General features: G+C 38.5%; 2 protein-coding genes across 3 annotated transcripts in view; both read right to left on the bottom strand.

Annotated features, from left to right (window-relative positions):
• Positions 1–2,874, bottom strand: part of itgb5 (integrin, beta 5) — a 32,472-nt gene extending 29,598 nt beyond the window's left edge. Inside the window, exons 1-4 of the mRNA XM_082175592.1 lie at positions 2,365–2,874; positions 1,816–1,901; positions 1,309–1,516; positions 951–1,200 (exon numbers count right to left, since the gene is read on the bottom strand). Coding sequence (XP_082031718.1) covers positions 951–1,200; positions 1,309–1,516; positions 1,816–1,901; positions 2,365–2,479 — 659 coding nt within the window. The 5' untranslated portion in view covers positions 2,480–2,874. The remainder of the gene's footprint in view (positions 1–950; positions 1,201–1,308; positions 1,517–1,815; positions 1,902–2,364) is intronic.
• Positions 2,875–3,576: 702 nt separating this feature from the next.
• On the bottom strand, positions 3,577–12,860 carry rbm44 (RNA binding motif protein 44). Of its 2 annotated transcripts, none has more exons than XM_082175139.1 (18): positions 12,622–12,860; positions 11,854–11,902; positions 11,548–11,654; positions 11,377–11,451; positions 11,231–11,288; positions 10,191–10,321; positions 9,148–10,109; positions 8,965–9,026; positions 8,188–8,352; positions 7,909–8,074; positions 7,797–7,837; positions 6,454–6,574; positions 6,272–6,353; positions 6,072–6,206; positions 5,809–5,879; positions 5,647–5,720; positions 4,926–5,139; positions 3,577–4,113 (listed from the first exon to the last, which is right to left on the bottom strand). In XM_082175139.1, exons 1-18 carry the CDS (start codon positions 12,770–12,772, stop codon positions 3,835–3,837), a joined length of 2,943 nt encoding a protein of 980 aa, XP_082031265.1. In that variant the 5' UTR covers positions 12,773–12,860; the 3' UTR covers positions 3,577–3,834. The 2 variants fall into 2 exon arrangements, with proteins under 2 accessions (XP_082031265.1, XP_082031266.1); XM_082175140.1 differs by having other exon boundaries at positions 6,099–6,206.

Here is a 12,860-nt window from a genome sequence, read left to right as displayed (position 1 = left end):
ATATTAGTAGTAGTATGATATCAAAAAGCACAATATTAGGATTCATTTAAAAAAACAAAACATTTTATTATACATTTTTATAATATAATATAAAATTATTTATAAAATTCAGTACAAAAAAACTTCTACAGATTATTTAAATGTACATAATATTAGTATGTTCAAACATAGTAAATAAGTAAATAGTCTTTAAAATGAATTAAATTAATGAAAATAACACACCAATGCCATTGCCAATATTTTTATTTATTTTTTCAAATACATCGAAAATATTAATGGATGCTATGTTAGGTTACATATATAAAAAAAGTATTTAGTAATATTCCTTTATTTCAATTTTAAATAATATTTGAGGTTTACTAGTTGCAGAACAAGGGACATGCTTGTTGACATATTGTCTGTTCCTATGATTTCTGTTGTGGTACAGTGAGCATTCAAGAGGGCTGAGTGCATAACCTACATGACCACTGATGCATGATGGGCTGCAGACTGCATGGAGTAATAGCGTCTCTGGGACATGTGCTGTACTGGCTTTGCAACCTCAATCTGCTGTCACACTTTTAAAAGTCTACCATTATTTTACATTGGATCAGAATGATAACCACCAGTGACAGCAGGATTTTTTTCTGAACTAGATTAAGTTGACTTTTGAGTGTTACATAAGATTTTGGATTAGTCCAAAATTGTGACATGCCAAGGGCTTTTGAATTTCCAATGATGCACTTTTCTCTAAGACAAGGCTACGCCAAAGCAAAGCAGGGCTATTTTTAGTAATACAAGATAAATAAATGAAGACATATTCACTTCCCCAATTGAGAAAGTGTCTCCAAACTGTTCTCACTAACAAGTAGCTGTTCCTTCCATTCAGTTTCTTTCATTGCATAACAAAGGGAAAGCCAATCCCAAACCTGTTTACAGCTCATCACAGATCTGTAAGAGACGTCTCTTACCCACTGCATGGGTTGTCCTGGTACTTGGGGGCTGTGTAGGAGAAGGGTGAGATGTTCTTATCCACAAAGGAGCCAAAACCAAGGCGGAAGTTACTCGTGAGCTTCCTCATTTCCTCAGCCAGTTTGGTGCCCAGGTTGCGGATTGTGTCCAGATCGTCCTTCATTGAGAGCGAGAGGTCCATCAGGTAGTACAAATCAACAGGGTAGTCTTCCACAGGGCGCACTTGTACCTCAAAGGAAATCTGGTCACCTGAAGAATGGAAGTAAGAGCCACTACATTAACAGACCATATAAATCTATCTACAAATACATTTTATTTCATTCTTTTTCTCCTCTAAATCGATCAGCAGATGCATACCAGGCCTTAAGCTGAGAGAGATCTTCTGTGGGTATATCTGGATGACATCATACTGGGTCACCCCAGAACCTTTGGAGCTCAGGGGTTTGCTCAGCAAAAGAGAGCTGTCACTCCTGGGATTCTCTATAAAAGGAGCATCACATCCTCTTTTCAGTAAGTTCTGGCTAAAGTCACATCGTGATGTGAGAGTTCTGGCCTGTCCAAAGTCCTGAATCAGGGAAAAAGAAAGATCACTGTTTAAGCAATGTAGGGAAACCATTAAATAAATGAGCAAACCCACAAATGCAGGGAAATAGAGCACTAGTGCTCTTAGTAACCTGTCGACAGTTCAAGTGTATTAAAGTTAACAAATCAGTGGCTTGTCTGCCTAACTAGACGACATTTGAATGAGTCTATGATGCTTATAATACCGTCTTGGTATGCAGCTCAGTAGTTTGAGAGTGAGACACAGCCACATTCAAAAATCGAGTGTCAGCCAGTGTCTGGCAGGAATGTGGGCGCACGCACCTCTTGCGCGCACCAGGCGCAGCTCGGGTGAATGAGGAAACACTCTTCACAAGACGAGGCGCTGCCGCTCATGCAAACATTAAGACCTAGAGAGGAAAAGAGAGTCCAATTCAAGTCAAACAGGAATTATGAATCTGTGCATGATAATTCAGACTCGTTCATCTAGACACTTACAACTGAGAACTACTAAAAACAAGAGAAGCGTCGCAATAAAGACACGGAATTGCTCAGAAAAGTAACTAGGACGAACTGACCCCTCGTTATCATAATGGAGAAATAAAAACATAAAAAAGAAGAAAAAAATGCAATTAATTCTTACAGTTCAACTATTGAGTAAATCAGTCAATTAAAAAAATACAATTTATATGGATTTATTTTCACAACATTCACATCTGTTTATTTATTAGCATTTACTAATCTGATGTATTAATTTTTATTTGGACCTCCAGATTAGAGATGCGTTTTTTTTTTTTTAGCCCAACGAAAGTAGTCCCTTTGAGTTAAATACCGATGACATGTGCTTTCACTAAACACTGCTCTTATACTTACCATTGACGCTGTGAATAAACATTTCCAAGACCATGTAAACTAGAAGAGCCGGGTGACGTGTAAATGGGCAAAGTTTCCACATTATTCCTTGCAAAATCAAAACCCCGTTCAACATCAAAGGAGTTTTGTCCAATTGGATAAAAAGATTGTATTATTTTATATAGTGAGTGGCTGAGATCTTCTCTTTGTCCATCCTCTCCACATCACAGCGGCACTTCATGACTGAAGTTAGCGTCCAGTGCAGAGAACTGCATTGGTAAACACAGGAGTAAAATCCGAGGCGTCTGAACAATAATCCACATTCGAAGTTATGGTTACAGTCGCGCTGTCTGGGGTCCACTGCAATAATTCAGCCTGCACTGCATCCATTACTGGCTTTCAAATCTTCAATCGCAAGAACATTTAAACTTCGTGAACATGCCGTTTTTATCCATCCTCCGGTTGTTTTCGGCGTGAAAGTTCAGTAGTTGAGTGCCTGCCGCGTCCCTCACATTAAAACTCCGCCCATGGGAAACGAGACAGGACTTTTTTCCCAATCAGTTTTCAGACAAATCCCGCCCCCTGCAACTGGGATTGGCTAGTAGGGGTGACTTCAAGGCATGCTCCGATTGGACAGTTAACAGGTCATTCAAATGTCATTACCAATCAAAGAAAATAACAATCAGGCGAAGGACGGTGATAGTCATGTTTAGAGGGGAAAACGAGAAAGCGACAGAAACAGTTAACCCTTTAATTAGTTGGCCCCAGTAACCAGTGCGGGTTCTTTGTTAAGGGCTTCATTTTTTTTTGCAAATTAGAATTTGCTCTTAAACCTAAATCAATCAATCTCACTTTAAACCGATAAATCATGAAAATTAATCTAGGTGCTTCACCTTATGAAATTAGATTGAGCATTTTATAAATATTTTTGTTATAGCAGTAGTACATTAAATACCGAAGTCAGATCTGGCTTGGAAACTTCACCCAGTGGAGTCAGCAGTCATGTGACCCTCACTAATTACATCGCCACCTGTTCCACAGTGAGCTGTGGAAGTGGTATTAGGTAGCTCAAAGAATATAAGGTTGTTCTGGTTTTACCTGAGCTGACAGGAGTGATAAAAAGGGTTTCTTCACCACTGAAGGGCCTTGCACACCTGGCTTAAAATGTTCAAACTTAAATAGTGTAGCTTTAAACTTGGCCTGTTTTTGCACTAATCAAACCATTAAAGAATGCACAGGAAAGCAGTTTTATTTAAGAAACACAAGGAAACTTATATGCAGTTATAACTCTTGTATTAGCAGAGCTAAAAACCTGAAAAACTTATTAATTCCTCCACTTCCAGGATCAGCATTCAACTCAGAGGAGGTGTTGGGAACAACAGATTACAACTAAATGTTTATACATAACAAAACGGTTGCAAAAATGGAACTGACAAGTGAAATCCAATCATAGTGGTCAGGGAACGAACCACTGATTAAAACAGCACAAACTCAAATACACGTGGGGGTAGAGGCCTGTGTGAGAAGCTCAGAGGTCATATCCACAATAGATCTCAATGGAAGGCCACTGAGGAAGCCCTGATGCTTGACCCGCAGTTCCAGCAGGGCATCCACGATCCTTTGGCGGCATATGTTTGGGTGGCGCTCCGACATCCGGGCCATGATTGTGTCAAAGCTTCCCATTGTGGCGTAGTGCTGTGGCACACATGTACCAGAGGCTGTAGGCGAGTCGCACACATTGGTCAACCTGTCCACACTACAACGCGGCCCCTGAGTCAAAAACATACGCATGACAGATATCAAGGGTTTGGAACAGAAATCAAAAGTGGTCTGGATTAGCAATAATTTAAAGAAACCGTATTCAAATCCCTTAAGCCTGGAACACACCAAGCCGACACAGACGAACTAGCGCTGATGAAAGCCGACTGTGTTGTCGCCTCGCGTCGGGGTAAAAAGCTGCACTTGAACACACCGAGAGAACTACAGCCGACTGTCAGCTAGAATGCGCGTTCTGCGCCTGCGTGTAAATGAGACAGCTGTCTATTTCTGCAGATATATTCGTCTATATTCGTCATTCAAAAAGGGAAACCGGCGCTGCCGGCTGCAGTTACACAAACCGTAAACAAAGCAGTGCGTGCTTACCGTTTTGAATATCAATCCTGCTAAACACTGTCTTTATTCCACTCCTCTCGTGTTAATATTGAAATATTCGCCAAGGAACACTCAGATAAGATGACATATCATTAGAACAGCCTTCTATCTGTACCGTTTTGACTTAGCTCGCTATTTTGCTATTATTCTCGTGCACTGACTCGGACACTAAGCTGAACAGCCAATCAGAGTTCCCTCTTTCACCGACGGCCCGACGCCGATTCAACATGTCGAATCGGCCGTTACAAAGCCGACGAGGACCAATTTCAGCCGACGGTGCGGAACACACTGAGAAGATTTAGTCGGCCGACGCACGGAAACTGCCCGACGGCCGACCGTCGGCTTGGTGTGTTCCAGGCTTTACAGTGACTGAAATCTAACTAGTTCTGGACAAAGCAAACTTTCTAAAATGCTTGCCACTTCATACTTACTCCATGTGATGGACTGTAAGTTACGCCCTTTGTTCCCAGTCCATCCCCTGCAGTTTCTGAGGTGCTGTGAGACGGATCACTCAGTGTAGGCTCAGCTAAAGCAGGCCGACAGAGTTGCACCACCTGGACAGTGTGACCTTGGAGGGAGCGACCATTTAGATCTTCAACTGCTGCCTTGGCGTCGCTGGAGGTCTTGAGATAAACAATAGCTGCCCTACATAAGCACAGACAAGATTGCGGTTCATTAATTATAATCTCTAACGACGCTTGGAAGTCTGGAACTACAAGCATTCAGCATTACGACAAAGTCTATAAAGATTGATGCACAAATAAAAATTGTGATTTAAAGTATACCACTTCCAGTTTAAAAACTATAACCATTACAGTTTGGGTGCAGAGCACAGGTACAATGAGATTATGAGTAATCATACTAGTTCAATTAGAAATGTACACCGGTTTTCCTGCTAGAAACCTTATGAGAGTGTTCAGTACTTATTTACACTGATACATGTAGTTAACCTAAACAGTTTGCCCACTGAGTAGTCACAAACTTGATAACATTTACTGAGATTCTGTTAAATAGTGTCTAGAGAAATTGTAATGCAGTAAATACTAAATTTAATGATGTTGGTATTGATTGCCATTTTATAACTTTGAACCAGTGTTTAATCTTAGCTTTTAGGCATATGTGGGATCAATTCAGCATGTTGAGAATGCTTACCTCATATTATTGCTGAAAGTGGAGATACTGACATTCGTAGCATTGTACTTCTCAAACCAGAGCTGCACTTCATGCTATAGAAAACAACATTTAGTGGTGTCTGCTGCCCTCTGGAGGCCATAATGAACTTTACTGAACAGCTTACATTTGTGGGCACCCTACCTCACTGACATTGTCTGGCAAGCATGTAACGCACAAGATGGAACTTTCTCTTGAATCATCTTCATCAGTCCCTGTGAAAAAGTATATTTATCAAAGATCATTTAGTCAACCAAATCAAACAGCCAACAGCAATGAGGCTTTCTTCCAGAACAGTATTTGAGTTTTCAAACTGCACTTCAAAGTATAGACCTTAATGGGTGTTGTTGAAAGGAGAAAGATTCACTAGACATCACTATCACTTAGTTTCAATAAACCTACTACACCTGTGTGCTTCATTTTGTAGTTCATACTTTCCCTCTTTTCAATCAGTTTCTCCGGTTTTCCATCTTGATTTGGAGACCCAAGTTCCTCCTCTGCATCAAACCAAGCTTCGCTGCCATTTGGATCCTTGATGGCACCTACCATATAAAACACTGTAATACGATTCCAGTTTATTCATCTTTCTTCAATCTGATATTCATACCTGGGGTTGTCTCAGTGGAAGCTCCTGGCTTCTTGTGTTTAAAGACTTCATTTCTCTTGTTGCCATCACATTTTTCTTCATCCTATTCAGAGAGAACAAACACTGTACTGACTATTCTAAATGTAACAGACTCATATTTCAGGTAAAATTATAAATGGAATTGAAGTATGTGAATTAACTACCGGAGCAGCTTCAGTGTCCTGACAAACTTCAGAGTTCAGTGCTCTCATCGTGCTACTTTCTTCATCCACTCTGTGTCCACTTGCAATGGTACTACACAGATTCATAGAATACTTGGCACTTCTGAACATGTATGAGGCCGTACACAAATATTAACTTTTTCACATGTATTAAACAGCATAATTCAGTGTATAAATAATATAATGTACATTACCAAACACTGCAGAGGCAGACATGCCAATATTATGTGGAGACAAAAAGCCACAATGCAATGCACTACAGGGTCAAAATGGTGTCATTCATACATTTATTCATCTACACTACTGTTCAAAAGTTTTGGAGTTGGTGAGATTTTTAAATGATTTTTAAAGATTCTCTTATTCTTACCAAGTCTGCATGTATTTGTTCAAAAATACAGCAAAACATTTTACAAATACACTTCCAGGACTTTTGAGGTAAATATTCATGACCTACCATTCCATGAAACATCTGTTCAAATTCACCACAGCATCTTAACTCTGGTCATTAATTAAAGTTATGTGGTTTAATACAAAATAAGCTGAAACCAGGCAAGACGTTACCCCACGCAGAGAACATGACGAAAGCTAGGTATTGTCATTTGTTCAACCAACATCAATTAAACTTTCTATTAGATATTTGTAAAACATTTTATTTATTTTTCAAAAACTTTTCCAGGCCAGGGAATTATTTAAAAATGTCATGACTTTTCCTAGGTTTTTCGCATGACCGTACAAACCCAGAGCAATATTGTGAAATATTACTATATTTAAAATAACGTTTCTATTTTACTATATTTTAAAATGTTATTCCTGTGATGCAAACCTAAATTTTCAGCATCATTACTCCAGTCTTCAGTCACACCATACATCAGAAATCCTTGTAATATGCTGATTTGATGCTCAAGAAACACGTTTTATCAATGTTAAACAGTAATTTTGTGAAAATCAGGATTTAAGATGTGGTGTGGTCTTTAATTTTTTTTATTTATAGGAATATTTTGTAAGACTATAAATGTCTTTACTGTCACTTATAATCAATTTAATGTGCCCTTGCGGAATAATAGGAATAAAAATAATATACATTTTACTGACCCCAAACTTTTGAATGGTAGTGTGTACATGTTTGCAGATATTTCTGGGAGGTTTTGACTTGAAAATCTAGCAAAGAATTGACTGAACCACTCCAGCTGTGAAGTGTAATGTGGCAGCACTATGTTCCAGCATTCCAATAAAGAACTCATACCAGGGGAAGCAGTCAGAAAACTTATTGTTTTGAGTAAAGGTTAGTTTTAATGATTTTTATTTGACATATCAGGACCACTTACCTTCCTGGACTGTCAAATAAGTCTAAATGGGCATCAAGTACCTGAAATGAGACCTTATTACCTACTGCTTATCTCAGATACAATACACTTCCAAATTCAAATTCTGTCATACCAATGCTGGGCTGTAGTTTGCCCCTGTAGTTATCTTTTCAGAATCTACTGACAGGGGCCTGAGGTCATCTAGAGAAGTGCCTGCCAGAATCCGTCTCCTCATCTCGTGGTAATCTTTCTGTAGTGTATTCAGAGTTTCTGCTATGCTGTTCGGCAGGGTCTCAGTACTGAGGTACATAAAAAAATAAATAAATTGCTGACCTCAAAGTTAGGATAGAATACCTCAAAAGAAAAATATTGAATTCTCATAATAGAAATTCACCCTTGAGTGATCTCTTACCCTTGATGAGCACTTTCACCCAGTGGGGAGGTGAAGTAGCGTCTCCAGCAGTGCTGTTGACACATGACAAACTGAAGAGCGAGAAGACGCAGCTCTGATCTTCTCACTCGCTGGGCACAGTCACACCCACAGACTCTCCTGCAGTGGTCACCACCAGGACCAGGGCTGAGAAGACACATGAAACTTCTTGACATTTTAATATATGTTGCTTAAAAAAACCACATGTTTTGATGCAGTAAATGGACTAAGACTGGAGCACTGTTTCACAAAGCTAATAACTGTAATACAAAGTTGTCTTCCTCAAGGGGGCGCTTGAAGTCTCAGAAAGCCAAAACCCCAGGATGTCTAACTGGAGACATTCTTTTCTAATTTGTTCATTTCAAAGATAAAAGGAAATCCTTTACAGCAATCACAATAATCTCTAATTTCAGAAAGTAACATTCATTACATGACAACAGCTTTCTGAACGCTCTTGTGCAGCTTGCTACAGTAGTTCGGACAACATTTTACACTTTTACAATAATGACACTGAGAAACATTAATAGCCACTAAATAAAAAAAGATATACTGTTAAAATAAAAAAATTATAATAATTAAACTGATCATTTCATTAAGTTTTTGAAGCATTAAAGTTTTGGTGGAATGGACTTTCAATGGAGGGACAGATATCTCTCAGATTTCATTAATAATATCTTTTAGAAGACAAACAAAAGTCTTAAAGGTTTGGAATGACATGATTCATTTTTGAGTGAACTAATAACCCTTTCAGCACATTACCTTGCCGTTCTACTCCTTAGCTGTTTCAGCTCCTTCTCAGTCTCCTTAAGTTTTATGAATTCCTAGAAGTAAATGATCAGCACATTATTCACAGCTCATTTGAAAAGATCACAACTCCAAGCGCTCCATTAGGCGCACGATTATTTATATATATATATATATATATATATATATATATAATACCTCTGTGAGGACATCCAAGTCAGACATGTAGACTTCAGTAATGGTGTTCTTTTCAGATGTGGCCATTTGCACAGTTTGTGTATCTTTCTCATGGCTGACAGCTAGCAAGTCAGTGTCAGTGGCAACGTTTTCTACCTGGAAGATCTGACCAACCTCTGTTGCACATGTAGATGTGAAGCAGGCTCTGAAATCACCACAGGCATCTATTATTTGGTCCACAGAAACTGAAGTACCACATTCGGAAGGTCGCACATTGACCTCCTCTATCGGTTGTTCGTATCTTGAGTCCTGCTTCTTTTCGTCTTCATGACTGTCTCCGGACTCATCAGCCAGATCGAAAGAATTGCTGAGACAAGAGAAACAATCAGTGGAGTTTGCAGAAGTAGCACTGGCCATAGTGGTGTCTGACGGTTCATCTGACAGTTCTGTACTGCCTTTGGTGGCCATGATTGAATCATTGTCGCCTGCCTCCGTACTTCGGCCGCCATCGCTCCATACGGTGTGGTCCAAGCTGGTGCTATTGAAACTGTAGTATTCTGGTATCCTTTCCTGATCCAGATTGTGGTCATCTGCTTTTTCCATTTGATCATACAATTGGTGTTGATCTTTTTGGATATAGTCATTTCTCTGAACATGACTCTGCTTATCCAGCTCCATATCAAGGGAAAAGCTTGCCTGGGCTGTTGTGTCCTTGAAGTGTTTGGTGTCCTCCCTGTTCTCTACTTCTTTCCACAGCTGAGACAGGCACTGGGCATGGGGACACATTCCTTTACTGTACGAAGGAGGATGTGCAGCAGAGCTCCTATCATTAAAACTCTGTCTGTGTGTAGCATTCTGAGTGTTTAGGGTACTCTGCACGCAACCTGAATTAATATTTTGCTTTGTGACGTCACTTTGGGCAGTTGAGACGTTCAGCTCTTCTTTCACACTGTTTGGCAGCAGCTCAAGTTGTTTCTCATTCTCTAAACCAGAAAGTAATAATTAGTGCTCTAGCTGCTAATGAAGTTTCAAAAGTATACAGGAGGACTCAAACATCATCTTACCTGACATACAGACTTTGTCCTCTGAAATTGCAATGTGAATGCCACAATGGCTACACTTCTTGGCACCAAATGGACAACTGGTCCTACAGTTTTGACACCGAAATTCACCATCAAATGTTGGGTGCCTGGACCTAAAACACAAATAAATAAGTGTGTGTGTGTGTCATATATATATATATATATATATATATATCTCATCATCAACAACTAATGCATAGAACCAAGTCCCCAACCTACATTTTTCTTTCGATAATCCGTAAAAACAGAACGAACAATACATCACAGTTCAGTTTCATGGCAACTTTCAGGATGTGTGATATATAGGTTCCATATTGATTATTGGCAGATATCAGATTTTTAAAAAATATATTCATATCAGTTTATAATTGTGTAGCTCATTCTCCTATTTTTTACATTAAGATTACCTTTGTCATCATATATTGCTCACTTTTTTCAAAACATTAAAAAAAGTTTCTATTTATAAAATCTCGAAATGAACATCTATTCATCATACTGTACGTTGTGATTCGTAAATTCACTTGTTTTTTAAAATTCATTTAGGCAAAATTCGGAATTTTTATATTGCCCGTTATTGGTTATCATCAGCCATAACATTAACATAATTGTTGTCTTATCAAGATGATCATATTACTATTATCCATATTGTCATGCACACCGGCTTTATCAATCGGTTATTAATTGGATGGAGGCAGATTGCAAGTGGAGGGGTTTAATTGGACTAAATTTCACCAGAGAGAAGTCTGTCATTTCACCAGAAGACGGAGTTGACATTTTATTAAAAGAATTATTAGGTTAAAACAAACAATAAAAATAATGACATGCATGGATTAATCATTCACAATAAGATTAATACCATGCATTTAGAAAATAGGGTGAATTTTCATTTAAAGCCAACTTTAATATTTAAGTTATAAAATGTATGATTAATAAAGCATGATGAACCATGAAACAGAATAGCAATAAAATCATATGAATACCAAACTACAGCAAATTGAAACAAACTCAAATTAAAAACTCACCTGTTTGATGACATACCGGTAGTTGTTGGAGGGGGAACACTGTTTCCTCTGGTGTTTGCTAAATTAGAAAGATATATTTTTACACATTATACAGAACGCTTGCTCTGACAAAAAATATAGGCTAATGTTTAACCAACTAAACTCACGTTTCACAAAAACGTACTGTCTGGCTACTTCAAGTGCAGGGTGTTTCTTCAAAAATAGCAGATACCCTCCCTCTTCTGACGATGAGAAAGCACAATTTCAGATATATTTCCAAAACTGACCATACATTTTTTTGATTATTAATAGTCATTTTATACTTTATATGCCCCTACTTTGTATTAAGTTCCTGTCCTCTGCTGTTAAACATTGGAACCATCCGAGCAACTTTGGATCTTTGAGTTCCAGGTAATAATTGGCCCAGACAAGCTCATACAGTGACCTATAAGATGCACAATGACCTCTCTCAGACTCAGAGTAACAAGGCACAGTGGTAGGCCTAACGTTACTTAAAATTGTATTGATTCAAAGGTAAATGCTTAAAATGGAAGCACACTGAAGATAGATATGATCTGTGAAATTTCTAATTGAATGTTTAAAGCGAATTAATTTGTTTTTAGCTTTGATCAACCATTGCTTACCTCATCAACAGAAACTTCCTTCCATCATACAATGGATCATTGTGAAAGCCTTGAGAGATGTGTAAGAAATTCAGCAAAAAGATCATTAACAGAAACGGTTAGCAGAATTCATAGGTCAAACGTTACTATAAACTAACCACATAAAAAAATGACGAAGACCAACCTTCTATTAACTAAATTTCATCCAACTAATGGCACCTATCTGACATTACACAAATTTCGTCCAACTAGTTTACATTTAAGACATAACTTCTCTATATGCTCGTTATGTCCAGTTTTTTAACCGAATTTTAAGGAGTTGTCCGTTGAGCAGCGCGCCCTTCACAGAGGATGCGCGTGCATATGCGAACAAAATGTCGTCGAGTCGAGGTCGACCTTATTTTCGACGCTAAAGATTTTAAAAATTTTTTGGTGAATATGCGATACTGCCCTTTTATCAGCCACTACAGGCAAATACATGTTTATGATTAGGATAATCAATTAAAATAATAACAACCAGCCAGTTTGTAGTACGTTTGCCCATTTCCAAATCAGTACGATTTTATGGGTTTTGAGCATAGACAGTAAAAAATAGGTTTTGAGGTTTTAAAATTAAGAACACAAATTCGAGAGGGAGAAGTTGGTAAACCCGCGATTTACTGTGGGGTAAAGAGAACCGTTATGTACCCAAAACCATGACCCAAAATCGCAAATTTCTCAAAAAGACCAAATGGCCAACCCAGTCCAACAGTAATGCTAGTAACGTTACTTTTTTGGCCTCGGACTTACCAAAAATCCCATTCACTGCATATGCATACTGGTCAAAGGGCACGACTTGCTGCCACATGGCTGTGGTAGAACGATCCTCATATGCGATGGAACTCAAAGATTCAAAGACGAACGGTAAGACGACAGGTGGAGGATACCACATTTGGAACATTTAAATGATCAAATTCAAGAAAAAGTCCGTTAGACTTTGTTTGCACCCGTATTTTTCGAAATTAAAACAGCCATTAAGCGCATGTCCA

Source organism: Leuciscus leuciscus (assembly GCF_965113295.1).
Source record: "Leuciscus leuciscus genome assembly, chromosome: 7".
Lineage (NCBI taxonomy): Eukaryota > Metazoa > Chordata > Actinopteri > Cypriniformes > Leuciscidae > Leuciscus > Leuciscus leuciscus.
The sequence above is the reverse complement of the archived record's forward strand: the minus strand, read 5'-3'. Positions and strand labels throughout refer to the sequence as shown.

Coding starts and splice junctions, on each gene's coding strand:
- rbm44 (XM_082175139.1), bottom strand. CDS start 12,772: ATGTTCCAAATGTGGTATCCTCCACCTGTCGTCTTACCGTTCGTCTTT. Junction 5,880..6,071: donor CTACAAAATGAAGCACACAG/GTGTAGTAGGTT, acceptor ACTTTTTCACAG/GGACTGATGAAGATGATTCA. Junction 5,721..5,808: donor TGCCAGACAATGTCAGTGAG/GTAGGGTGCCCA, acceptor TGTTTTCTATAG/CATGAAGTGCAGCTCTGGTT.